The 27,580-nt window shown below is 49.0% G+C and overlaps 2 protein-coding genes across 7 annotated transcripts; one reads left to right on the top strand and one right to left on the bottom strand.

Moving 5' to 3' along the window:
* Window positions 1–5,681: 5,681 nt before the first annotated feature.
* Window positions 5,682–12,204, bottom strand: MUL1 (mitochondrial E3 ubiquitin protein ligase 1). 4 transcript variants are annotated; one of them, XM_088671764.1, is made up of 5 exons: window positions 12,069–12,204; window positions 9,295–9,442; window positions 8,829–8,916; window positions 8,045–8,165; window positions 5,682–6,966 (listed from the first exon to the last, which is right to left on the bottom strand). In XM_088671764.1, the coding sequence occupies exons 2-5, from the start codon at window positions 9,412–9,414 to the stop codon at window positions 6,276–6,278; spliced, it is 1,020 nt and encodes a 339-aa protein (XP_088527890.1). In that variant the 5' UTR covers window positions 9,415–9,442; window positions 12,069–12,204; the 3' UTR covers window positions 5,682–6,275. The 4 variants fall into 4 exon arrangements, with proteins under 4 accessions (XP_088527890.1, XP_034975355.2, XP_088527889.1 ...); XM_035119464.3 differs by having other exon boundaries at window positions 11,666–12,089; XM_088671763.1 differs by lacking the exon at window positions 12,069–12,204 and adding an exon at window positions 11,694–12,046.
* An 11-nt stretch (window positions 12,205–12,215) lies between these two features.
* On the top strand, window positions 12,216–26,437 carry LOC118087115 (zinc finger and BTB domain-containing protein 40-like). 3 transcript variants are annotated; one of them, XR_015950481.1, is made up of 14 exons: window positions 12,216–12,342; window positions 13,962–14,714; window positions 15,565–15,710; window positions 16,441–16,624; window positions 17,048–17,211; window positions 17,959–18,130; window positions 19,632–20,036; window positions 20,676–20,882; window positions 22,004–22,168; window positions 22,892–23,050; window positions 23,718–23,880; window positions 24,501–24,587; window positions 24,687–24,913; window positions 25,333–26,437. XR_015950481.1 is itself a non-coding variant. In XM_035119463.3 (14 exons), the coding sequence occupies exons 2-14, from the start codon at window positions 14,018–14,020 to the stop codon at window positions 25,444–25,446; spliced, it is 2,946 nt and encodes a 981-aa protein (XP_034975354.3). In that variant the 5' UTR covers window positions 12,216–12,342; window positions 13,962–14,017; the 3' UTR covers window positions 25,447–26,437. The 3 variants fall into 3 exon arrangements, 2 of the variants coding, with proteins under 2 accessions (XP_034975354.3, XP_088527887.1); XM_035119463.3 differs by having other exon boundaries at window positions 22,836–23,050; XM_088671761.1 differs by having other exon boundaries at window positions 13,962–14,708; window positions 22,836–23,050.
* Window positions 26,438–27,580: the final 1,143 nt, after the last annotated feature.

A 27,580-nucleotide genomic window follows, 5' to 3' on the forward strand; every position in this document is an offset into this window, starting at 1 on the left:
GCTTGCATTTCCCACAGACATCTGGTTGGCCACTCTGAGAACAGGGACTCTGGACTAGAAGGGCTTTTGGCCTGATCCAGCAGGCTTTTTTATGCTCTTCTCATTTTAATAGAAATAAAATCTCATCCTGGTGGGGAAGACCAGCGGCCTGCCACAATCTGCCATCCAGATGTTCATGGACATTTTCGAGGCCTCTCCTGCACATCCTCCATATCGTTAAACCCGATTTGGACTGGGAAGTCCCAGAAGACATCTCCAAATAAAAGGGCTGTTCTCTCTGACATCCCTTGAGGTAGAGGACTGTCCTCTATAAAGTAGGGTACTTTACTCTGGAAAGTAGGACAACTGGGTGAAATGTAATTCAAGAGCATCTTAAAGGTATTTTCCCCAGGAGCTATCCTATCCCTGCTTCCCACAGGGCCCAGCTTAGGAAATCTAACTCAGTTTTTCTCAAGCGTTTCAGGAGAAGGTTTTGGCTGCCGGCTCCCCTCAGCATCTCCCGCTGAGGGTCCTGTAAGGAGTAAAAACGACTGTCCCAGTTTCCCCATTTCAGGTCTCGCACACACAGAAATGTGTTTCAAGGAGCCCAGCTTCCAAAAGCGGCTTGAAGTAGATTTGAAAATGCTAGAAGGAATACTTTTATGAAGTCTAAATGGAAAGATGATCTCGGAGCGGGAGAAAGATGTATGCTTTTTGAGGGTGGCTCCATTTTTTTTTTTAAAAAAAACATCCCTGGGCATGTCACTAGTCCTCATGAAAAGACACTCACTCACAACAAAAGCAACAAAAGGGACTTCAAGGCAGCTTAAAACATGGGTTGTCAATATGCACGTCTAGACTTTCATGCATCTAGATGGCACCCACAGGATTCCATCCTCCTGCCCCCTACTGAAATTAGATTAGAATGCTACAACAGAAGGAGTTTCCAACTGCATTGGGGGGCAGGATTTGGGGGGATTGTGATTGGATGGAACCTGGGGAGTAACGCCCTCCAAGCCTAACTGTTGCAGGGTTGTTGTGAGTTTCCTGGGGATAGCAGCTGGGAGGGGGGGATGATTAACTCTTGCCTCCCCAGTCAAACTCTCCAAAGAGCACATGCCTTCCCCTTATGCTTGAAAAAAAAAAGTGAAAAGACTTTTTTTTCAAGCCTAAAAAAGGGAGAATAAGAACAGGGGAATAAGAAACTGTGCATAGATGATTTCCCCAACCCTCATCTACACTGACAAGCAATGATTCTGCACAGGCAAGGATGTTTTCCCAGCCCTACCTGGAAATGCCAAGGAGCAGCCTTCAGTTTACCAAACACAGCTCTGTTCTCTCCCTGCCTCTCTCTGCCTAAGCTGCAGGTCACAGTCTCCAGATCGCTCCCCACCTTGGAAAAAAAGAAAAGAAACCAGGACTGTCGGATTTGCCAGCCCTACCTATGAGTGGGGAGTCGGTGGGAGGGCGGAATAGAGAACCACGAGGTCGGTTTTTTGACTGGCACGTTTCAGGTGCAAACATTAAGAGGGATTTGTTGCTCTCACTCAAAAAACAACTAGCGTGGGTGGGCAGGAGGTGCAACAGGAGCCGCCTGCTTACTTCTTAATTTAATTTGCTGCTCTATCATGCCTTGAAGCGCTGTATGCCCTCCATCTTTCCCAACATCAGGGTCTATTTCAGGGAGTCTTCTCTTCTCATGAGGTGGCCAAAGTATTGGAGCCTCAGCTTCACGATCTATTCTTCCAGTGAGCGCTCAGGGCTGATCTCCTTCAGAATAGATAGGTTTGATCTCCTTGCAGTCCATGGGACTCTCAAGAGTCTCCTCCAGCACCATAATTCAAAGGCATCAATTCTTCGGCGATCAGCCTTCTTTATGGTCCAGCTCTCACTTCCATACATCACTACTGGGAAAACCATAGCTTTATATATTTAAAAAAACAGGATTGCAAGGAACTTCAAAAGGCTTTCTGCAAACTGAATGGAAAAGTGGTTCAAAGTAAGTAAGTGGAAAGTGGAAAGTCACAAGTTTCCCCATCTTGGCCTTAAATGATCTCATGCAGAAGTGATAGTGAAGAGGTACATCAGAGGGGGCCGACCAGTAACCCTCCAAATGTTGATAGACTCCAGTTCCCATCAGCCCCTGCCAGCATCATGGCCAAAGGTGGGGGTGATGGACAGTGGTGTCCAGCTACCTCTGAAAAGCTGCAGGTTCCCATCACTGACCTACTTCCACATGGGGCTGATCAGGACCGAGTGAATAGTGCAGTGGGTTAGAACATGGTGCTGGTAACGCCAAGGTTGCCGGTTCGATCCCTGTATGGGACAGCTTTTCAATTCCTGCATTGCAGGGGGTTGAACTACTAGATGATTCCCAGGATCACTTCCAGCTCTGGGATTCTATGACAAGCTTCTTGCAGTATACATTCACCTAAATGATCTGCAGAATCAGCCCTTTTACAAGTGCCATATCACTTTGATTTCACACTTGTAATGGAATCCTTCGTTGTGGCAGCACCTACACTTTGGAACTCCCTGCCCATTGATATTAGACAGATGTCTTTGCAGTACTCCCCGCCACCACCGCCATTAATTTGTCTTATCCCTTTTAAAACTGGTGGCCATCTTACCTTGTAGGAGCAAAGTGTGCACAGACAAAGTCAGAACATTGATCCCTCTAGCTCAGTACTGCCCACACCGACTGGCTGTAGCTTTGTACGATTTTAGGCAGGGGACCTTCCCAAACCTACCCGAAAATGCCAAGGATTGAACCTGCAGGTGCTCTGCAACTGAGCCACCGTCCTCCCTCTAATGCCTTGCAATGTCATGAAGAAAAGACTGCCCCTGGGCATGTGCAGACTGCAGCACATGCAAGATGGATTCTCACCCATCTTGCCTTCCCTCACACCAATCTCCAAGTACTGCAAAGATGGACGTGCGAAAATAACACACACACACGGACCATTTGCATGAGATATTGTGCTTTTTAACATTGTCGGAATATTTTTTTGTGTTGTTGCTTCACTCTGGGACTGAAACAGGTGGCTGCCGAAGACACTCTCTTACTTGGAAAACAGATTCCTAGGTCCAATAGTATCATCGCTGTAGGAGTGAAAGGGAGCGGCAGAAACAGAAATAGACCAGAGTGGCAGCTCACTCTGCTTTGCTGTCCCTGTTTACCATCACACCTCTGCATCTTCGCTTGGCGAAAGAAAGCCTGCCAGCAGATGGAGTTGTGGGTTTGTAGCTGAAGGTTGCTGAGCTTGGCCACCTGAGCGCAACAATCACAGTGATGCATCGCCACCTAGTGTCCCAACGCAGCATCTCAGGAACCACAAAAGCATAGGTACCCAAACAATACAGGGCTCAGAATTCATGCAGATCGTTTTAAGCTCTACAACTGGTTAAAGGCATGGCAGCACAGCAGAAACCTGATGTGGTGTAGTGGGAGACCAAGGTTCAAATCCCCACTTGGCCATGAAGCTCACTAAACCCTGGGCCAGTCATGGCCTCTCAGCCTAACCTACCTCACAGGGTTGCTGTGGAGATGGAGGAGGAAGAATCATGTATGCTGCCTCCAGCTCCTTGGAGGAAAATGTGGGGTGCAAATGCAATAAATAAGGAAATGAAGTAGCTATCTCAGGTGATTGCACCGGTCTTCTCCAGAGAGCAAACTGGATTCATGCTTCCCATTGTTATACCTGTCCAATTGTCACATCGAGAGCCAGCGTGCTGTAGTGCATTAAGAGTGCTGAAATAGGAAGCGGGTGACCTAACTCAGGCATGAAGTGCAGTGTCAGTCACTCAGCCTAACCTACTTCTGGGGATTCTGATAACAGGATTCAAAACAAGGAATCATGCAACTCACGGCACATTTTTAAGTAAATAGCAGCGGCAGAGTGGGGAGATCTGGACCACAGGAAGGCCCTTTAACCAATCACACACAGTTACTAACTCTGCGTTCGTTGTCAGTTCTGTTTCAGCCCCAACTGAATCAGCTACCATCAGGAGCAGCCCACATTTCCGTGCCATTGTTCAGGGTACACACTCACTTGGAAGGAAGCCAGCTCTGCGCATGGACTCGTGCAGAGATGTAAAGGCACCTTCCCTGTTCTCTCGCCTTGAGGTCGGGCAATCATACCCTGAGCAAAGAAAAGGGTCAAAATATCATTGCAAGGCTGTCTGGGGAAGAGTTGCTAGAAACCATGGAGGGTGGGGCAGGGCGAGATAAAGTTCTCATTCTCGGGTCCCGCTTGCTGTTTCCCACAGGCATCTGGTAGGCTGCTGTGAGGACAGGATGCTGCACTAGGTGGGCCACGGGCCTGATCCGGCACAGCTCAGCTCACGTTCTTAGGCAAGTGTCAAAGCAGCGAGGACTGTGTGATCGTACCTTGCGCAGGAGTCACATTCCGGGGATGTTACATAGGTGCAGGTACGTGCATACTCGAACCACCGCCTTGGAACTGTCGCAAACATCCTTACCCTTTCCAGAACTGGGCTCTGAGCAGGCCTTGCTCCCCAAGCAGAGAGCTTCTTAGCTCAGACTTGCTTACCCAACCCTTGGAGGCTCTTGCGAGCTTTCGCAAGGTCGCCCGAGTTCCCGCCAGAGCCTCTAAGAGCAGGTAAGCAAGTCTGAGAGCTTGAAAGCTGTTTCTGGGCTGGGAAACCCCTGTGCGAGAAGAGCTCCGAAGCTCTCCACCTTTCGAACCGATAAAGGGCATTCAAACCCGCCAGCCTCTTCCTCCTCCTCTGCGAACCTGTAGCCCAATAGTCTAGCCTTTTATATACAGAGCTGTAGCATCTTGTTTACATTGGATACACACACTGCTTACTGGTATTGTAAATGAAGGAGATCTCTCCCTTCCATCCATTGAAATGGGTGGGTATTGGGAAGGGGCTTGTGGAGATATTTCATCTTTTCTTTTCATTTCCCCTCCCCTCCACATTTCAGAGAACAATTAAAAGTGGTGGAGAGATCAGTCCCTGTCACCCAAACACCGTCCTGTCCTTTTCGGAAACAAGAGCCTTTGTCATGACTGAACAGTTTATAATACCCGTTCTGTGTGTGAATATGTATAGGTTTGTGTTTGCATGAATACAGGTGCCCAAAACTTGGGTCTAGAGGACAATATGCACGTTTAGACCACGTTGGTGCATAAAGAGGGCATTGCTACATACAATCAGCTACGAAAACAGAGTCCTGTTTATACTTAAAATGAACACCTGCACCAAATTAAGGAACCCGTGAAGTGCTGACATACAAAGCACTTTATGTTTTCCTTCAAAATTATAGGAAGGGATAATTACAATCAAACCACTTTAAATCCTTTAATTGCCGTGCTGCAACCATTCCTCACAGGGGAGTTGCTCCATCCTCTTGATCACTTTGGTTGCCATTTTCATCATCATCCACCCTGTGGAAGTGGCCTGATTCTGTTTAATGAACAGTCAGCAACTACCAGAGAGCTGTGCCGGGTGGGGGAGAGGTTGTACTTCACTGGTCAGTGCGACTTTCCATTTTCCCCCTAGGGCTGCTGCCCTGCCTGCCCCCTTGCCATAAGCTCAAGAGTATTCCCTCTTCTCTCTAACCACCTCCTTACTAAATATAATAATAATAATAATAATAATAATAATAATAATAATAATAATAATAATACAAAAGATTTTAGCTCTGTAATACTGAAAGCAAAATTAAAACCAAAGCAGTGCAAACTTAATTTATTCTGAGCACTGAATTTGGAACTTCTCAGGAGAGAATTGGGATTGGTAAATGTTTCGGAGGAAGAACACACACACAGCACTGGTGAAAAAGAACTCAGAAAAAGCATACCAGTTTAGAAACATGATCCTGTTAATTCTCACACAGGAGAAAGGAAATACAGGGATTAGTTTAAGCAGCCTTATCCAACCTGGTGCCCTCCAGGTGGTTTAGGCTACAACCCCAGGGATGATGGTAACTGTAGTCAAAAATATCTGCGGGGCACCAGGTTGGAGAAAACCGAATTTTCCATGGTTTACATGTGAATTGTCAGTTGAGAACCTTCATTTTGGCAAAGAAAATCCACCCAAGCAGTGTTGAATAGTCTACTTCCCAAATCACAGCAATCGTTAAAAGCTCCGAATCTTTGTTTGCGGCTCTATGCAACACGGCTTGGTTCTCCAACTGTCTGTGCAAAGGGTCACAACCCACCAAACCCACACCCTGCACGCCTCTAACGCTGCAGCGAAAGCCAGAAGGACGTTCCTCAACGAGAAAGGCCGACGGGGAGGTCGCCGAAAGAGACGGCGCCGCCAATTCAGCTGTTGTACAAAGGCACGACTCTTGCGATCTCTTGCCTACAAATGGGGCAACGGGGAGGCTGCGGCAGCGCCTGGTAGCACTTGTCGCACGAGCAGACGTGCCCACACTCAAGGAACACACACGAGCGGGCGTTGCTCAAGCAGACGACGCATGCGTTCAGTGTGTCCCCGCCCGCTGCGATCATCTCCTGCACCTGACGCAGGCGCTGCTTCTCCCGGTGATGGCGGTACTGCTTGTGCAGGACGAAGAAGAGCACGGCGCATGTGGCAAAGCCGAAAAGGAGAGTCAGGACCTTCCAGAGACGGACGCTTGATTCTTCCTTCTGGAGCAAGGCCTCGAAATCTAGGCTGCTTAGGTAATAGCGCATCCCCTGCTTGGGGGGCTGCAGCCTGATGGTGTTGTTGTCCAGGACCAGCTCGCCCACCCCGGTAAGCGCCGCCCCCACCTTCAGCATCTCTTCGGTCTCCTTGATGCCTTTGGGGCGCTCCCCGCTGATGTAGTGGCCGATCACGTCCGTGAAGGACTGGACGGACGGGTGGAACTTCTCGTACACTGTCTCCAAGCTGAGCTCGGCAGCGTCCAGGGGTTTCAACACCCTCACGGCGACATCGGCTCCTCCCTCCTGGGGCACCATATCAAAGGCTGTTGTGTTGGTCCTCTGGTGAATGATCTTCTCGTAGTCGCTCCTGGGGAAAGAGGACCCAGCAAAAAGGTTTAAAGCAGCAGCAGAAACACAAAACGGATTGCCCACTTAGCTGGGCCCACCTGCTGCACACATAAAGGTTTGCCCAGGAACGGGTCCTAACATTTCGGTCTACAGAAACCTAATGAAGAATTTGCTTGAGTCTGCCGGAATTTGCTTGTGCTACTCTTCCCTCCCCTTCCATATCACAACTATTCAGATCAGGGACAGGGAAGGTCTTCCAAAGCTGCACTCTTCCCTCAGCGTTCTTGCCTGGTTGGAATGCATTCTTGAACTCTGATAATGCTTCCTTCTCTCCTTCTCTCAATGGAGGACAGAGTGTGTGTACTATCTAGCCTGCTATACAAGGTAAAACTTGATTTTCTTTATTGCCACCTTTGCCTCTGGCTCTACCCAACACTGGTCCAAATGGTTCCCTGCTCCTGTTCCCAACTGCAATGCAATTGTCACAAACTGTTTTGTTTTCATCTTTTGTTTGCTTTTCATTGACACTTCACCCCACTCTTTACATCTCTCTCTCCCCATCCCATATCTGCCCATTGAGAATGATCCTTCACGCTATACCGAAATGGACTTTTGTCCACAAAAACTGATGCCATAACAAATATATTCGTCTTTAAGGTGCCACAGCACATTTTGATTAAACTTCCTAGGTGCTGGATGAATACTTTGAAAAAAAAACCTGGGGGGATCTTTTTTAACATGGGGGCTGCTTTTCTGGCACAGAAGCCAGATTTTTTATATATACACAACTCTCCATCTTGGCAAGCTAGAGGCATCCTCACAGGAGCACATTCCAGCCAGGCAAAAGCACCCACGGGGGGACAGAGGGGATATAGCCTGGGAAGAGCCCTGGGGGCCAGAGGAGTATATAGGACTGCATGCAGACTCCACCCTGATAGAGATTGAAAGGTGGATTATAATAATCTGAATGGCACCTGGCCTACCCTATTAATTAAGCCGCATACTCCAATAAAAGCTCTTGCCTCACACACCAATACATCAATGGAAGCAACAACCCACTTGCCCCATTTTCAAGCCTGGGAGTGAAATGTACCTACCAGAGGTGCGTAGTTCGGTTCCACACTATCTTGTGCTCCTGCAGTGTTAGCCTCTGAACCACTCCCTTGCAGTTTTCCACAAACTGACTGTTGAGGGTTTCCTTAATAGACCGCACGACACCTATTGGATGGCGGAGGGAGAAAAGAACAGCTGAAAAGAGCTTAATTGCACACCTGAAGACTCACCACAGTGTAACAGAACAGCAAGAGCAATAGGAACCCATTAAACTACCCACAGGTTGAAGGATTATGCAGTACAGGGAGAGCCATGATCACTGGTTGGGGCTGATGAGAGTTGCATTTTGTTGTTGTTTAGTCGTTTAGTCGTGTCCGACTCTTCGTGACCCCATGGACCAGAGCACGCCAGGCACTCCTGTCTTGCACTGCCTCCCGCAGTTTGGTCAAACTCATGTTCGTAGCTTCGAGAACACTGTCCAACCATCTCATCCTCTGTCGTCCCCTTCTCCTAGTGCCCTCAATCTTTCCCAACATCAGGGTCTATTCCAAGGATTCTTCTCTTCTCATGAGGTGGCCAAAGTATTGGAGCCTCAGCTTCACGATCTGTCTTTCCAGTGAGCACTCAGGGCTGATTTCCTTAAGAATGGATAGGTTTGATCTTCTTGCAGTCCATGGGATGAAGCCAGTTGCATTTTAGTGTGCACTTTATACCACAATCCTCCCTGACAGATGGAGCAAACTAGACACCTAATGGCAAATACTCATACATGCTTCCCACCCACACCCACACCCATTACCAGCAACCCACAAGACTCCCAAAGCCTACCTTCTATTACTGCATAAGGGACACACTTCCCAGGCGCTTCCATAAGGATAGTTTTCAAATCCTGGTCTAGGGTGACTTTTTTTGCTCCCTGGGTGGAGGAGGGAATTAAACATTGGTAAGAGCCTGTCCTTCACTCAACATCTTTGCATGGGTCTACTTTGCGTAGGAATTCATTGACTACAACCCATAACACAATAATTGTGTAAACACACACACACACCCCACTCCTTTCTCGCCTTTTGGGATTTCCTCCCTTCGTTTGGCATTTGTAGTTTTTGGATCCAATATACTTTTAGTTTATGATGTTCATAACAGGCTTTACCTTATATACATTTAACATTTAAAGGCTGTTGCAGTTGCTCCAGATACTTTTCAGTTGAGAAGCAGAACAGACATTGAAAAAATACTGAATACATAAAATTAAAAATAATGGTTATCCGTGGCCCTGTTCTAAGCAACAACTGACCTTCAGGCTGTGAACTATTTTTGACTTTTGCCTATAAATGGCATACAGAATTGCGGTGACAGCTGAACTGGTCGCCAGGAGGATCACCTGTCCCGTCGAAGGGCGCCCAGCAGCATCCATTGCTATAATCTAACTCTGGTGTATACACCTAGAAAGAGAAAAATAGAATGGGTTGGGGTTCTTTAGTCAGAAAGCACAAAGGGTTAGAAATAACCTAGCCTCTCCTCTCTGCAACACTATATCCCCAAAGACTGCCCAATCCTATTTCAATATCTTACTCCTATGTCTATATGTGCATTATCTTGCCCACAAGTCACATTCTACACCTGACTCATTTGAAGTATATCTGGCAACAGCCTTCAGGAGTCCACACGCAGCAAGAACAGACTGAGGGAAATTTCTCTCGGCATAGTGATATTTTGAAAGGGAGATTTCTGCAGATATACAAAAATTCTGGAAACAAATAGCACATAATAGCCTACCTGTGCTAGTATCAAGGTTGCTTTCAGCTACCGTAAGCTGAATTAAAAAAAGAATGCAGTTAATAATGCGAGATGAGCGCGCAACCCCAGAGTCGGTCACGACTGGACCTAATGGTCAGGGGTCCCTTTACCTTTTATCCAGCCTGGATACAGCAACTGTGAAAGCACCCCAATAGGTGCTTATAAATGATTCTTATGACTTGGAGAATTCTATCTGCAAGTTGTCTCCTCATTCATTATGACAACCTTTTATAACACTAATATTTAAAACAATATAGATGGCTGCTAGTTTCTAGAACATGCCCTGTTCATTTGTGGGTCCTGCTCAACTGAAAATTTACCTTGTTTTACTTACCAGATTTACTATTCTCTAGATGTGGATTCTTGATTTGAATGCATTTATCTTTTTCTTTGTGTTATATTTTAATTGATTTTCAAATATATATACAAACTTCAAATACACCGTATTCAGAACGAATGTGATTTTTCTCATTTATTATAAGTATTTGTGTGCAGTTTTTCCTCTTTAAATTATACAAAGCAGCTCACATTGATTCATTAGACCCCCATGTAGCCTAAAATCCATCAAATCATCCTACAATCATAAAATAGGAAGAAATATTCACTCTTTCATAACATCAAAAATTAGCAGTCCCAGCAGGTCACAAATATGCCATTAGAAGTTTGGTTAAGATTAGTTTTAACCTGGCATACCAAGGAGGTGAATGTACACTACTGTTTATTTGTTTTTATTCCCAACCTCAGGAATTTCATTGGCTACCCACTATTCTTAAAGCAAGGAATATTGCAGACCCTCAAAGACTAGAAGATTTATTGTGGCACCGGTTTTCGCAGACTATAATCTGTTTTGTCAGTTAGATACTCATGAAGGACAACATTTTATACACTTGATGAAGAGGTTGTAGACCACGGAAGCAGATACGGCAATAAAGCCATCAAGGTGGCAGAATACACAATGGCATCTCAAATACAACTGCTGCCTCAGAAAAAAAACACCTCCAGTATCCAGCTCTCCAAACCACCTTCCAGCCACTAACTTATAAAAGTTGTTATTGTTGTTTAGTCATTTAGTCGTGTCCGACTCTTCATGACCCCATGGACCAGAGCACACCAGGCACTCCTGTCTTCCACTGCCTCCAGCAGTTTGGTCCAACTCATGTTGGTAGCTCCGAGAACAGTCAAGGCTACTCAGACTAATCCCCAAAACTTTGGGATATCAAGTTCAAATCCCTCCCCTACTCAGCCATCAAGCTTAGTTGGTGACTTCAGGTCAGCCACAATCTCTCAGGTTACCCTACCTCACAGGGTTGATGGGAAGACAAAATTATAGGGTGGAGGCAGGAGAGAAACTTTGCATACTCTCTGAGCAACACGGAGTAAAGGGATATAAATGTAATAATGCAACAAGCAGAGCTCTACCATTCCAGGCCAGAGTCCCATCTAGACCAGCATTGTGCTTTTCACAATGGGGAGATCACAAACGGCTGTGCACCACAGCCCTCTCCCAGATGGTTCCACAGTTTATCTACTCCTTCATGAAATTTGGCTCATCTCCCTTTAAAGCTGCTGGAGGCGGGAGTCTACGCTCCAATCATGTGGCAGGCAGTTCCACAAGTCAAGTCAACATAACGTGGACCAGTCTCTTCTGCCAGTTAGTTCACGCCAGCGTGCCCCTTTCCTGTAATATATCAGTAAAGCTACAACGGCCGCACCCACAAGCTGCAGCACCAATCTCAGGATTCCCCAGGGCAAGCAAGCCACCCCTAAAAGAGACCCCACCCCTAAGCCCCCTATCCCCATGGTAACACAGGAGGCCTCCACCATATCCGGCTCCAGAAAAAGGGATGCTCTCCAGACAGCATTCCTACCCCTATTTTGTGTCCTTCTCCGACCTACTTCCGGGAAGGAAATTTTCTTCCTGTCGACGTCTGATGACGTCAAAGAAAAAACCTGGATATTTTCATATACCGTAGTTTCTGGGCGTTGCCTAGAGCGACGCGAACATCGAACATCCGGTCGTTCGGCTCTTGCAAAGAGGCAGGAAGCAAACCGCCCCTGAACCATACTTTTTTTTTTAAAAAAAAGGTAGACTGATCACTCCTGTCTTTGGACGCATAACGTCCCATCTCCTATTGCCACTTTTTACTTGCGAGGCGGGAGGATGGTGCTAACAAACGAAGCCATTGAGGGAATCCAGAACTGTAGCCGAACAGCCTCCCCCTTCCCAGCCCCGAGGGCCCTTCCTCAGCAGGCCGCGGCTGCTCACGTGACCTCGTTGCTCCTGCAACAGCCAATCAGGTCCTCAGAAATTAACCATTTGACGCGAGGCGGGTGGTGGACCTCCGTTGACAGACAAGCGACGAGGAAGTCCCGCCTCCGGGCCCGCCTATGAAGCGCGACTCTTCTCTTGTTTCCTCCTCTGTGCCCGGGAGGAGGCGGGGCCGGGGAAGCGGCTGAGGGACGCCATCCTTGTTGAAGCTTTATTGTTCCTCCTCCCTCGCGCCCACCTTCGCCCGTGTCCGCCGCCGTGCGACTCCCAATAAAGGTAACCATGGCAACGGCAGCAGGCCTAGGCGCCCGATTTAGGCCCTCCTGTTGTTGTTGTTGTTTAGTCGTTTAGTCGTGTCCGACTCTTCGTGGCCCCATGGACCATAGGCCCTCCTAGCCGTATCCTAATTCGCCTCTCCTTCACCCGACCGGGAAGGGTGGGGACCACGAAGAAGACGATGCCTCTGGCTCTGGGCAGGCCCCTGCGTTTGGCTTCTGCGTGGGCCTGGGGCCCCTTCGGGAGGCCGCCGCCTGGCTCGAGAGAGCGAGGGACAGAGCGCCCCCGGGTGGGAGGCCTCGTCCGGGACAAGCCCCTCGGGAGGCTGGTGCTGCTTGGGGGAGCCTCTGCGTCCGCCCCCTCGCAGCTGGCCACTGGCCACGCATCTCCCTTGAAAGGGCGTTCGGCCCAAGTTGGGCTCTGTTAGGCTGTGAGACATGGCAGGGAATGAGGGAGGAAAGAAGCCTCGAGGCTGGAGCATCGCTTTCATTATTGTCACTCCCACCCCTTAGAAAAAGGCTCCCAGAGCTGCTTGTGATAAGAAACAGCTCAGGAAAGCGACCGGGGAGGGGGGCACCACAAACTCAGGCCCATCACGTTTCCAGCGCATGACTTCCCTTCAAGAATCCTGGGAGCTGTAGTTCGCCTCTCTAGAGACCTGCAGTTCCCCAAACTGGAGTTTCCAGGGTTATTTGGGTGTAACCTGGCATCGTTTGTGGGACTTTGCCTTCCTCAAAGAGCTTCCTTTCAGTGGGAAACCAAAGGTCCACAGAACAGCACTGGGCTGTTTGAAAGCCTCTGTCCCCAACAGGCCCATGCTTCTCTTTAACTCTAACATTTCAGATATTTAAGGAGCAGTAGGTAAAAGTAAAAAGTAAAGAACCCCTGGACGGTTAAGTCCAGTCAAAGGCGACTATGGGGTTGTGGCTCTCATCTCGTTTTCAGGCCGAGGGAGCTGGCGTTTGTCCACAGACAGCTTTCCGGGCCAAGCGGCCAGCATGACTAAAACCACTTCTGGTGCAATGGGACACCGTGACGGAAACCAGAGCACACAGAAACGGCATTTACCTTTTATCTACTTGCACTGACATGTTTTCAAACTGGAACAGTACTGCTTTCAAATGGTGTTACACTGCTTTTTGAACCTCCGAAAACCAGGCTCTACAGAGTGCGAGAGGGCAGGTCCCTGCCCCAAGGAGCTTACAGTCTGAAGTTTAACATATGGGAAGTAGCAGAGGCCAGGGACAGGGGAACAAAAGCAATTTGTATTCACTTAAAATACGCTCCTAGGCTTCCTTGAGGTTTGCAGTAAGGAATGGAAACCAGGAGGTTGAGCCAGAAAATGTAGGTTTTGAGGAAGGATTGTAAGGAAGGCAAGTGTGACACAGCAGGCAGAACTAGAGAGCAGAGCAGAGGTCTCTAAATAGGATTGCCCTGTTTGGAGGAAATACTTTCTTACTCAAAGTCTAGTTGGGTGTTACAGGTGGAAAGCAGTAGTGTCCTAAAGCTGTTCACCTTTGTTAGTGGCAATGCCACAGGTTTGATCACAATGATAGTTTGGGGAAGGGAACAAGTGCAGTCAATGCAACTAATTTGCTGCTCTTCTCATCTGCGTACAGCTGATTGGGAGCAAAACTATAAAGAACGTGAAGGGAGCAGAGACTTCCAGGGAGCTATGGATCTTCCAAACTACAGCCAGCAACTACTTCAACAGCTCCATACACTCTGCAGGGAACAGCAGTTCTGCGACTGTAGCATCTTGGTTGGGACAATGCATTTCCGAGCACACAAGCTTGTGCTGGCAGCAGCCAGTGTGTTGTTCAGGTCTGTGCTGGATGGCACAGACACAGTCTCCATTGATGCTTCTGTGGTGGCCCCAGATGAATTTGCTCTCCTGCTAGAAATGATATATACAGGCAAGCTGCCTCCTGGAAAGCACAATTTCACCAACATCATATCTGTGGCAGACAGTCTGCAGATGTTTGATGTGGCTGTCAGTTGCAAATCCCTTCTTGGGGACTTTCTGAGCTTTCCAAGTCAAGAAGAAGTGCTGAGGGACATTTCTGTTCAGGCAGAGGATGCATCTAGTAAAAGTGTTGCCACTTTGGACAGTTCTCATGCTGCAAAACTCAGTGTCAAAGTGATGTTGCATCCTGAGCAGGTTTCTTCTGGCTCTCCAGACTCTGTGGACACCACCAGAGTGCAAGGACAGAGCACATGTCAGGAAGCTTCAGACAAGGAAACTCAGCTTCCTGATTCTCATAGCCAGGATCCCAAAGTTCTCCTCCCTCTGTGTCCAGGTGGCCAGAGCATTTGCGAGGAATGGGAGAGCACCAAACTGCCAGAGGAGAAAGACCTGGTTGGAGGTACAGGTGAGAGTGTCACCTTGACATTGCCTGCTCCTAATAAACTATAGAGTAACTTTGCCTGTTATAATTCTACCCATTGGACTGATTCATACATGTATGTACCTTGTCTCACAACTGTGAGGTCAATTAGTGAACTAACTGCCTCAGTTGAAAAGTTTGCATTTGAAACTGTGCAAAGACAGCCTTGTTTGTGGTGCTTGCCCTGTGATGGCTGTTTCACACATGGAAGTCATCACTTGATGCTGTGAGCTGCTGCTCCTGTTGCAAGCCAAAAGCCAAGAGCTTCTGCCTGTGTCCATGCATGCTTTTCCCCTTGTCTACAAGAGGAGGGAGATGCACCATCTTAATCAGGAGCCCAGGTGGGAGAAGCAAAGCTCTTCCCAAGAAACTACTCCAGCAGTACCTATTAGGTAATTAAGACATTTTGGTTTTTTAGCATAAACATTCCCACCAGAATGCTTCCTTGCACTCATTTGTGCCTGTTTCATTTGTGACTCACTTCCCATGAAACATCCAAAAGCAATTTAGCAACAAGGCATCGACAGTAACAAAGAAAAAAGGAATACAATTTCTAGATGAATAAAGGCTGGCGTAAAAATCTGCACTTACAAGGCAATTTTGGAAGGAGGTCTTCAGTAGATTGCAACATGGAATGCACTCCCAGATGAAATCTGCTGCAGAGTGCAGTGATCAATTGGGCACATATATCCTTTATGTATGCTTGGTGTGCATAGTATGCAGTGTTCTCTTGCTTGGTGAATAATTTTCAGAAGAGGAAGACAATAGCCCCTGCTATCATCCTGCTTCCACTGGCCTTTCTCCCTTTGACTTTCTGGGCTTCCTCTCTTCATAGGAAGCTCAGAAGAGGTGAAGCCTACAGCTGCTGTGCCCCAGGAAAGTAAGGAAGAGCTTCTAAAGGATTTGACACAGCTGAGGCCCATCCAAGGGCTCTTGGACACATCAGAGGATGATGCTTTCCTCTCTGGAGCAGAAAAGCAGGTAAACTGGACAAAGGGAAAGGCAGGGGCATGCCCCTGCCATTTTGCCACTCCCTTCTAACCACATCACCCTTCCCTCTCCCATTAATGCCTCCTTCCTTTCTGCCAAGGAATCTGGCCTAGTACTTAATTCTATGTCAAGCAGAAAGGCAGAGTTGCCCAGTTCACTTCATGATGGATAGCTCAGTTAGTTAGAGCATGGTGCTGATAACACCAAGGTTGCAGGTTCGATCCCTGTATGGGGCATTAGAAGGGAGTTGGAACTACATGATCTCAAGGTCTTAAGCTGGATTCATGCATTAGCTGCTGCTTCTGTCAGTTATTTTAAATCAGTTTGTCTCTTTTTAATGTTTATCATATATTACATTTATATATCTTTTGTAAGATACCTTGCAAGAGTTGATATTCTAATAGGTGGTATATAAATGAATTAAGCATATAAGTTAGGGCCAGGTTTTCCCAGTTTGCATTGCTCTTGATAGCTATTAAGCACCAGTGGTGCCTTTGCACAGAATTGGTGCCCAACTGAAATATTTCCTGGAATGCACAGATCCTGTCACTGCCAAACATGCCAGGTTAGATTTCTGAAACATACTTGAAATAGTGTATGTGTTTCAAAATTTCAGCTACTGCAAACTGCATCAAAGTGTGTATGGGGGTGGGGGAGTATTGCATGTGCATTGGCTACATTTCTCAGAATCTCCTGCTTAGCTGTGTAATTGCCCTTGCAGGCTGCCATGGACTGCTCTGAGGGCAGCTCACCCAGGGACGCTGCAGAGAATCTGTTCAAGGAGGAAAAGATCCTGAGTCCAGAGGCCCTGTCCAAGTTTCTCGGGGCCCTGAAAGCTCCTTTCCCTGGCCTGGGTCTCCTGCTGGACCGTTGGGTGGCTGCAGCAGTTGGCTCTGACAGCACAGGTACTCTTGGGGTGACAATTTGACGGCGGTGAGTGTTCAGAAAAGGCTTTGCAGGCTATGGCCCCAACCGAGCTCTCACTCAGCATCATGGCACAGGGGGTGCCCCCCCCACCTTGTCCAACGAGGCCTTAGATGGTCTTTGTGGCATGCAGGAGAGTCTTCACCCACAACACAGACTCTTTCTGTGTACGGCTGGTCTCCTTGCTTGCTCAGGATGGCCTGTTCCTACATGTCCTCTAGTCTAGGTTTGAAACCATCCCATCTGGGTTATTCAGGCTCCAAGAGATAGTTTGAAGATTTCTCACAACGTGGAGCACATAATGGGAGGGAGGGAAATGGCATGACTGTTGGGAAGCTGAGGTTATGCAGTAACCCTCTAATTGGTAATTTGACACCCCACCCCACCCCACCCCATTTCCATAGTTGGCTCTAGTGACAGCATTGCCACAGAAATACTACTGAGGCATCGCAAGCTGATTTCCGAGGCTCTCCAGCAGGGAGCTGGTCTAGAAGAGGAGTTGACACCCGTAGAAGCAGACCTGGCGAAACCAGCCAAGGAGGTTCAGGATGCTGTCCCTGGATGCCAGGTGTGTATATCTCGGGTGTGCTAAGTCTGTAGCAGGATGTCTGCTGGGTGGATTCAGACAACCAATGGCAGGTGAATGTGTGCTTCACCACTTGGTCGTAACCCCATTGCAACATCACACACACACCCCAATGACCAAGAAGGTGCTGCTGCTTCTACTTCATCAAATGCATTATTAGCTTATGTGATTCACTACCACAAGATACAAATGGACACATTCAGGGAAGAAGTTGATCATCAACAGCCCTCCACCACTGTAGCTCAACAGAGCTTCTATGTTGCATTTCTATTTATTTATTTACTTACTTACTCACTACACATGAAAACGATCCCTTGCCCTATAGACTGTCAGGGCATGTTTAGGAGTCAATAAACGACTGGGGTTCGACAGCACAGGGCTACTGTCTTTTATGTCCCTGCTCAGCAGCTCCCAGAGGCGTGTGGCTGAACTCTCTGGACCTTCTAGGTCAGGCATCCCCAAACTGCGGCCCTCCAGATGTTTTGGCCTACAACTCCCATGATCCCTAACTAACAGGACCAGTGGTCAGGGAAGATGGAAATTGTAGTCCAAAACTTCTGGAGGGCCGAAGTTTGGGGATACCTGTTCTAGGTTGATTTAGTCCCCCGTGCTACACATGGGGAGCATCTGCACCTGCTCAGGCACCCAGTGGAGAGGTCAAATAATCCTGCCATGCAGCAGGGTAGAGGAACTCTCTTCATTGTGTGTTTCTTCTGTGGCTTTTCCCAGCTGGTGAGCACTTGCCTGCAGGAGGTGGCCCCTGCGACCTCCTGGAGGGCAGCTCTGAGCAGTGCCCGGAACAACAAGCCTCTTCCTGCCACCCAGATCTGCCAGCTCCTCTGCAGCATTCAGGAGTCCTTCCCAGGTCTGCAGACAGTGATGGAGGAACTACAGCAAGCTGGTGAGAATCTCTCTGCCTTGTACTGTATATGCCACTCTCTAGGCACATGGTGGGGGGACACGCCCAGCCCCAGCCTGCAATTGGCAACATACACATCTGTGTGCATGCTTGAGAGGTGTGTTGTTTTGGGGTCAGTTTGGCAGAACTTGAGGCAAAGGGAGAGTGGGGGGAACAGCTCACTGCAAAGAGACTCCCCCTGTGGATCAGTTCAGGAATCCACAGCCAGGAGGCTGAATGCTGCCCAGAGCCACTCCCAGCTTATTTCAAGGGGCTGCTGAGATGCTGGAGCAAAAGGAAGCAGAACAATGCTTTCATAGCAGAGTAGAGGTAGCACTCAAAGGCCTACGGTCTTGGGTTGTTGCATGAGGGGCCTGGTTGCTGTACAAGGGTCCAGTAGGGGGGAGCAGCCAGAGGAAAGTGTGGAAGACACTTTCACATGGCAGCTGATTTTGCCTGGTTCCTTCTACTCCTGCCTGCCGTGGGGAGGAGGAGAGAGTGGTGCAGTCCTTGGAAGCATTCTCTAACCCTGAAAACCCTGCTCAGTCCCCTGAAGGTGGCCCTGTTTAGGGAAGTTTTTAATGTTTGATGTTTTATCGTGTTTTTAATATTCTGCTGGGAGCCGCCCAGAGTGGCTGGGGAAACCCAGCCAGATGGGTGGGGTATACCGTAAATAATAAATTATTATTATATTATTATTATTAAGAGAGATTCCACCAGACACAACCCCCTCCCTTGCACACTTAAGGCCTAGAAACTTGCTTAATTAAAGGTAGAATAGATTTTCAGGTTCCTAAGTATTATTATCAATCAACTTCTACACAATCGTCTGAAGACAATGTACAGGAAAAACAGGAAAATGTTTTTTAAAAAAGAAGAAGAAGCAGATACACCGAAATAAAAGTAAAACAATGCAGATAGACCCTTGTAGCAAAAACCCATTTCTATTGTTGCTGAGCTGTGCAGTGCATGGGAAGAGTGGTGTCCCCCGCAGGTGCAGGCATGTCCTTGCAGATCCTGCTTTGGGATTTCTCCTTCCTTTCAAGCCACCTGACCTTGAGGTAGTTGATCCTCGTTGCCCAGCCTATCTTGCACTTTCCAAGTAGCTTTAGAGAAGGGGTACAAGATTTTTGCCTCAGGTGCTACAAAGATTAAAGCTATGTGACCTGCATATGTTGCACCCGTTCAAGTGCACTTCAGAATTCCTATTGTTCTACACAGTTGGTGTAAGTTTTGCTTGGCAAGGGGGTAGATAAGAAGCTGCAGCAGTTGCTACTGCTGACCACTCCTGGGAATTCCTCTGGAGCTGTCCTGATGCGTGGAAGCACTTACTAGAAACCAGTAAGCTAGACGCTAGAAACTTCTAGTAAGCTAGAAGCTAGACCCTTACAAAGGTTCTCTGGAAGCTGTGCTCAGCATATTGTTCTACAGATATTTTTGGCTCCTGCTGATGGCCCTGAACCCACATGCCTCAGAGCGACTGTTTCCTTTTGTTTTTCCACAGGGCTCTTGACAGCTGTCGATGGAGGGAAGGCCAGTGTCTGGAAATGGAAGGTGAACAGCATGTCTCAGGTTGAAGCAGTGGGCAAAGCGGAGCCAAAAGAGGGACGAAGCCCAGAGGCCCCCAAGGGGGCTGCCTCCCCAAAGAGCTTTGCCTGCAAGGCCTGTGGGAAGAGCTTTCGCTTCTACTGCCGCCTGAAGGTGCACGAGAAGCGCTGCCGGGTGGCCCACCAGAAGCCAGCGCAGTGCCCAGAGTGTGGCGAGGCGAAGGCCTCCAAGGCAGAGCTGGAGAAGCACCAGGCGGAGGCTCACGGCAAGCCAGGCGCCTCCCTCCGGAAGAAGAAGCCCAAGAAGCCCCGCCTCCCTGTGGCCTGCGACATTTGTGGGCGGGAGTTTGCACACACATCAGGTATGGCCAGCCACAGGGCTGCTAGGAGCTGCAGGCTTCACTTTTATCTCTTCATTTACAGTCAGGCCCCCTCTGCATTCAGAAGTGAAACCGCAGAGGTCCAGTCATCCTCTAGATTGGGGTTCCTCAAACTTGGGTCCCCAGTTGTTTTTGGACTCCCAACTCACATCATCCCTAGCTAACTGGACCAGTGGCCAGGAATGATGGGAACTGTAGTCTAAAAGCAGCTGGTGACCCAGGTTTGAGAAACCCTGTTCTAGATCCAGATGCCTGCTGAGCCTGGCTGAGGCAGAGGGAGCAGGCTTGGCAGCCCATTTCAAAGCCTTGAGGCTGGAGAAGAAGCCCTGCTCCTCCCACTGCTTGGCCCAGTCTTGATGACTTTCTCTGGGCTGTGCGAGTGAATGCCACTTCCTTACCATGCCCAGGAAGAGCTTGAGAGAGGGCCCTTCCCACAGCAGGGACTTTTCCCAGCGTGAATCCCCTCCGCTGCAGCCCAGGCCCAGTTTGAGCAGGCGGTGGTGACCAGCTCTGTGTCCCTCGAGAAGCTGATCTGAAAAGGCTGCACGTGGTGTGCTGGGGAGCTGAAGGCTTTCCACCCCACCTGCTGCTGTTTCCTTCTCCCTCCCCACCTCCCCTCAGGGATGCAGTACCACAAACTGACGGAGCACTTTGACGAGAAGCCCTTTTCCTGCGAAGAGTGCGGCGCCAAGTTTGCTGCCAACTCCACGCTCAAGAACCACCAGCGCCTGCACACGGGTGACCAGCCCTTCGCCTGCAAGCACTGCCCGATGAGCTTCGCCCAGGCTTCGGCCCTCGCCTACCATACCAAGAAGAAGCACGCCAAAGGTGAGGCCAGGCGCCCCTCCAGGTCAACCTCCGACTGCAGCAACTTGACAGGAGTCAGGAAAGCTAGCAAAGAACCGGGGGCCCTGCCAACACACGTCATTTCCCCCTGCATGCCGAGAGGCTGCACCTCATGCAGCCCACTGCCGAAATGTGCCAAGGCTCCCCAGTAGAGCAGGGGCTGGGCCATGATGTGCTGCTGCATAGCAGGGCTGGGAGTCAGGGAAAGGCACCTTGGCAAGCAGCACTGAGCCCCGCTGTGTGGAGGAAGCCAAACTTCACAGGGGCCCAAGCTGCTGGGTACTGAAAGTTGGGGTGTATGAGTGCTTCCCTTGTGGGGCTACCCAGCCGCAAGGAAGAGACTGACCTCATCACAGCTTTGAAGACCCCAAAGTGGGTTGCTGCCCTCTGTCCCTCAGTCACCTTTTTTGGCTCCTCTTGCTGTCTTTTCCAGCTGATCCCTGTCACTCTGACACAGTGTTTGAGATGAGCCAGGCGCATTTTGCACATGGCTTTTGAACACTTCCAACCAAGTGAAGATGCCTGGGTGCCAGGATGGCGTCTGACACCTCCACCATCTGGAGGTGCATGCCTGGAGGTCATTGGATTTGGACTGTTTTCACACACTCATACCCCATCCTGTAGAATTCTGTCAGTAATATTTTATTGGCACAATTGGAATGAATTTCAGGAACCCAAATGCTTTTTCTGCACAGCCTGAGCAGGAGCAGTCACCATTAAGAAAAACAGGTCAGAATAGGCCAATACAGTATATATGTGGGCTGTCTCTGGGTCAAGTGACTTTTCATTTTTAAGGTCACCAAGCTCTTAGCCTGGCTCAAGATTGTCATCTGAACTAGCTGGATATTTACTGAGAATCAATTAGTGGCAACTAGACATTTCATTTTGGCAACTGCAACTTTGGTTTAAGGAGCTATTTGGCACCTAGCTTATATATCTGATGTTCTAACACTGCTCCGAGACCAGGCACTGCTTGGGTATTCTGGAATGGTATTCTGGAATGATGATTGGTGGTCTTTCTAGCATGCCAGTCCTTCCATGCTTAGGCTCAGTGCCATAATATTAGCCCTCATACCAACAAACTGCATTGGCTCTCTTGGCAGGGAAGATGTACGCTTGCCAGTATTGTGCCGCCGTCTTCGCGCAGTCCATTGAGCTGTCCCGCCACGTGCGCACCCACACAGGTGACAAACCCTACGTCTGCCGGGAATGTGGGAAAGGCTTCCGCCAAGCCAACGGTCTCTCCATACACCTGCACACCTTTCACAGTGAGTGCCTTGAGCTTCATAATAATAAATGACAACAAATAATGAGAGCAACAGCTTCCCACCCTCCCTAGCTTTGTAAGTTTTGCCATTTACTGCTCATGCACTTAAAAGGACTGCAAACACACCCTGGAAGGAAGCAGTTGCAGGATGCCCCCTGCTCTGCCTCTTATTGTGGAGGCATCCCCTTCCTGGACCAGTGCCAGAGATCTAGAGGAGTTGCTCATCATTATTATTATTTAGAGATGTTTTTTTATAATGATGAGTAATCTAAGAGTTCTTGCTCTCAAGCTTACACTCTTGCATGTGGTGCTGCTTTGGAGAAGGAGGCAGTGTCCTTCCAGGAGCTGGAGGTCTGCTATTGGTGGTGGCTGTTCTTCTGTGTCTCTGCCTAAAAGCCCCACACAGCAGGGTATGGTCAAGGGCTTGGGCTCTGCCAGCAAGGTTGGAATCATGAGGAGCACCGACATGATGCCCAGCTAAGACTGAATGTGGTCCTGGTTGGGAGCAAAGTCTCTCCTGAGGGTAGGGCAGCATAATCTGAGGGGAAACAGTTGTTTGATTGTAACCAGCTCCTGTTTTGTCCTTCTGCTCCTCCTGAACCCTCTGCATGTGAACTCGTTGTTTCCTCACCCCACCTTCCTGCCCTCCCCTCCACACGGGGACTCAGACATTGACGACCCCTATGACTGCCAGAAGTGCCAGTTGAGCTTCCCCACCCTGCAGGAGCACCAGAAGCACATCCATGCAGCCCACTCCAGGGAGTACCACCCATGCCCAACCTGCGGGAAGGTTTTCAGTGCGCCGTCCCTGCTGGAGCGCCACGTGGTCACCCACGTCGGGGGGAAACCTTTCAGCTGCCAGATCTGCAACAAAGCTTATCAGGTGGGTCTGCTTGGGCAGAAGCAGTGGCTAACGGGACAACCACCCCCTCCCTTTTCCATTCTGAGGTCTCACCTCCCCCTCGCACACACAGACACACCTTCCATTGCTTCCCCTGAGTCTCTGGGAATCCAAAAGTGCTGAATTCTAAAATGGGCATTTCCTCCTTTGTCTTTTTGTACATGATAAAAAGCTATATTTCGAACGAGGCGTTTTACAATAAAAATCAGTAAAAGGTGACTTCGTAACGATAAAATACCAAATGAAACCAGCCCATTAGTTCCAAAGACTGTGTTTACAACAGGCAATCAGATTCTGACTTGGTCACTCCTCTGCACCCAGGGATGGCAGAGAAGGGGCACCAGGGAAGGCTTACTTGGACTTCTTCCAAACACTTGCCTCCACTGAAGATCAGGCTCAGCTGTGGGCATCCATTGACCTCCCTTTGTGGATAGATAGAACATGCAATTGGGGGCATATGGGGTAGCAACAGCCAAGGGATTGATGTGGCAGTGTTTCCTTTGGAGACAGAAGCCATTGTCTACCTTGGGGGTGGGGTGGGGGGTGGAATCCCTATGGTCAGTGTGAATCCCAGAGTCGAGGCTTTGAACCTGCAGCCCAACCCCCTCTGTGTGTGGGTCGTGATAACCAGAATGAATGCTCTCTCCAGCAATTGTCAGGGCTGTGGTACCACAATCGGACTCATCACCCGGACATCTTTGCTGCTCAGAACCACCGGTCCTCCAAGTTCTCTTCGCTGCAGTGCAGCTCCTGCGATAAGACCTTTTCCAGCACTGCAGCCCACAGGAGACACACCAAGGAAGAGCATGCAGGTAAAGGACTCAGAGGGCAAAGATGCCACTCTTGGTGCCCGACAGGTCTTGCCTCTTTGGCACAGGGCCTCCATCTCAGCACTGGCTGTTAGGTGAGCTTTGTGGGATCAGACCAAGGTCCAGCTCATTCGGCAGCCTGTCTTTCTTTACCATTGTTCCTGGCGAAGTCAAAAGCAGGGTGGTCCCTGCCCTCCCCCGGCATCAAGTGTTCAGAGGTAGACTTCCTCTGGGGGTGTGGAGGTACATGGAATCCACCACTCTCTTCCTAGGAACTGTTGGTAGATCTCCACAAAATCTCCATCGCTTGTCATATTTGGTGAGGTTTGGGTGCATGGTGCCTTCACACTTCACTTTTTAGGCAGTGGTTTTGGATTGAGGGGACAAGTGTTAGAAGCCTGGTGGATCCCACAACAGCCAGGTTGTGGGGGAGTCGGATCCACTCTACCGAGGTGGGTGGCTTACCGTTGGCTCTTTGTGAGGCTGTGTTGGATGGAAGAGAATGCATTAGAGGAGCCCTTCTCCTGAGCAGAGGGCTGGGTGAAGGTCAGTGGATATCTGGCTTGTAGCTGAACCCTCTTTTTGACAAACTACCTACTGAGGGTCTCGTGGCTTTCCTTTAGAAGTGACATTCCATGAGTGTGAGAAGTGCAAGAGACTCTTCCCTTCGGTCGCTTTGCTGCAGGCCCACGAGAAAAGCCAGCACTCGGGTGAGTGTCCTCCTAATCTGCCCCTTGTTGCCTCTCTCCCAGGAGGTTCCCACTTCCCTGCCTACTCACAACTGCGCTGTCTCTCTCTCTCTCCCTTAGGGTCTCAGCCCCTCCACTGCCCACACTGCTCAGCCTCTTTCCACCTCCAGGGGGCACTGCAGCAGCACCTGGACACCAAACACACCAGCCCTTCGGAGCCTTCCTTGTTCTGCACACTCTGCGAGGAGGTCTTCCCTGGACAAGAGCAGCTGGAGCAGCACTGTGGTGCTGAGCACCCAAAGGTGGTGGTTGCCAGTTCACAAGTTCCGGTGGCCCAGGTAGTGCAGGTCAGTGATACCTTTCCCATTAGAGATGTTAAGCTGACCCCTTCCCAGGCCTTCGTCTGGGCCCCTGTTCTGTGTCATCCCATCAGGAAGGACAAAGCCTCTTAACACAACTCTCCCCCCCCCCCAACACACAAAGTTTTTTCTGGTGTGTTACGATATAGGCCAGATGTGAGGAACCTCCAGTCCGTGGGCCCAATTGCTGCCAACCAGTCAGATCCAGTTCCCCAGTCTGGATATAAACAGTGTCGCCCCTTTTCTTCTGATGCCAACTTGGAGTTGCCTCAACTTCACCCACTCCCCATTATACTGTGAGAAGGAAAGCCAGGCTGAGCATGAGTGGCTACCTGCCCCCAAAGTGAATGTCCAGCATACTCTTCTGCCCAGCTGAAGCAGTGACATCCATGTCCTTTCCTTGCCAGGTGCTTCAAACACCTGAGCCTGTGGTCACCGTGGCAGAGCCGGAATTCGCTGACACTCAGGTGTTTCTGACATTGCCAGAAGTACAGGGCACCAAAGTGGAGCACAGCTGGTGACGGTGAATTTGGAAGACTTGCTGGAAGAAAAAGTCACCGCGATGCAATGTGGGGAGAGGGATAGCCTGCGTCTTTGTTGGGCTGGAACCTGCTTGAACATTTGTCATGGAGCAAGGCACAACAGGGATGAAAGCAATCCTAGAAAAACGGGGTGTCCATGATGGAAAGGTTTGGATCAGATGTGCCCATTGAAAGGCAGACTCTCCCTTCTGGGCATCGTAAGAGGCTGCTCTAGGCCTGGTACTCTAGGCCATTTATGAGACGAATAGGGGAGCTGCCGAGGGCTGCCCAGTGGCCTGGGTGCCACATTTATTTTTCTGCTCCTGGAAGCAGGTGTAGGGGAACATGGTGATCCAAATAGAGAGTGGCAAAGCAGATGGCAGAAGCATGGCAGCCTTGCCATGTGGGCAGGTGGTTGAGGACAAGAACCCCTACCCAACCTACTCCTAAGAACACGGCTGCCCATCCTGCAGTCCATGAGCTCCATCCAGGACCCTCTCAAGGCTTGAGGGGTCTCTGGATAAACTTCCCTCTGGTAGGCCATTCATTGGTGGGTCCTGGTTGACTTACCAGGCAATGGTGGCAGCTGTGACACCGAGAAGCTGGATCAGAGTGCCCTTTAAATATCCCTCCAGACTCCCACCTGTTGTTTCACTCTTGGGATTGTGTTAAGCTTGTCCCAGCCACCTTGCTCTGCTTAGACCAGAACATTTTTAAAAAAACGGATTGGGGGGTCCAAGGCAGTTGTCACAAATGGGCCCCGGCAGCTCTACTGGCCCTTGCACTGCAACATGAGGGAGTCCTTTGGCAAATATGGCTTTGAGCTTTCTAGAAACAGCTTGCAAGAGCAAGACCTTGTAATATGCATCAGTAGTTCTGACGTACTCAAGTGTGCGAGGACAAACTGGTATTGAAATTACTTATATTAAGGTAGCAAACATTAACAATGATGTTAACAAACTGGCTGAATAAACTGAGCTCCTGTTTTGTATGAGTCTGTGCTACGAGTGTTATTTAGTGATAAACCTAAACCCTGAATCCATTTGTTCCTGTTGAAAACCTCTCAGAGTCAGCCTGGGTTTACCGAATATTGGACATGGGTGAGCATCTTCCGCCTGGCTTGGCTTACTGTTTCATTTTTTATTTTGATGTGTATTTTATTTCTTTTCAATAGAGAGAAAGAACAGGGAACTCAGGAACAGCTCTGAAGTACCATTTGTGTTTTAAATACACGCTATGCAAATGACATAACAGAGGATGAAGAGGCATTCTGTGTTCAGTTTGTCTGATCCCTTTGACTCCATTACCTTTTTATGTGGCACCAAATCCGTTCATAAAGTGGCATGTGGAACAGTGGGGGGGGGGGGAATTGGACAGTGTTAATGCTTCTGTACGAAGTTTATGAATGAATGACTCCAGGGCTTTTTTTAGCTGGAACTCGACAGAACTCAGTTCCGGTACCTCTCAGGTGGGCACCATTGCCATTCTAAGAGAAGGAGGGGGGCATTCATGCTGAGTTCCAGGACCTCTTTTTCTAGAAAAATAGCACTGAATGAATCCATGTTTGACCCAAGGTCTTTAACCATTGTATAGTGCAGTGTTAGGCAGTCAGAAAGCCAGTTCCTTTCAGTGAAGGCCATTGCTACTCTTCCAGTGTTGATATCGATGAGCTATGGATGTACATTAAAAACTTCTGAATGAACGAATGAAAAGAGGGGTGGGGCAGGGAAGAACCCACCCTTCTGGGCTGTGCAGGTTGTGAACAACAGTAGCACTTCAAAATTACTTTGATTGGCTCCTAAATTGGCTTCTCACGTTTAAGGTTAGCACAGATTAGACACACAGAGCCAGCCACTGCATACAGAGGGGTGAAATCCAGACCACTGAAGTGCTATCCTTGAGCCTGCAGTCTCTTAAATTGTGTTGCTGCCACCTTGTGACATAAGATCAGTACTCCATCTGTGGAGCACAATCTTCTGTGTGTTGTTGTCATCTGCCTTTATGCTGGTAGCACTAGGGGAGCAGCCATATACCAGTGTGCTCTTAAGAAATGGGGGGCCGTGACTGCTGTCTCTGAAGTTGAAATAAAATTTAAAAGCTATTAGATCTTTGTCGCTGTGAGGACGGCTGAGCT

The sequence above is a fragment of the Zootoca vivipara genome, chromosome 6 (genome assembly GCF_965207765.1).
Source record: "Zootoca vivipara chromosome 6, rZooViv2.hap1.1, whole genome shotgun sequence".
Lineage (NCBI taxonomy): Eukaryota > Metazoa > Chordata > Lepidosauria > Squamata > Lacertidae > Zootoca > Zootoca vivipara.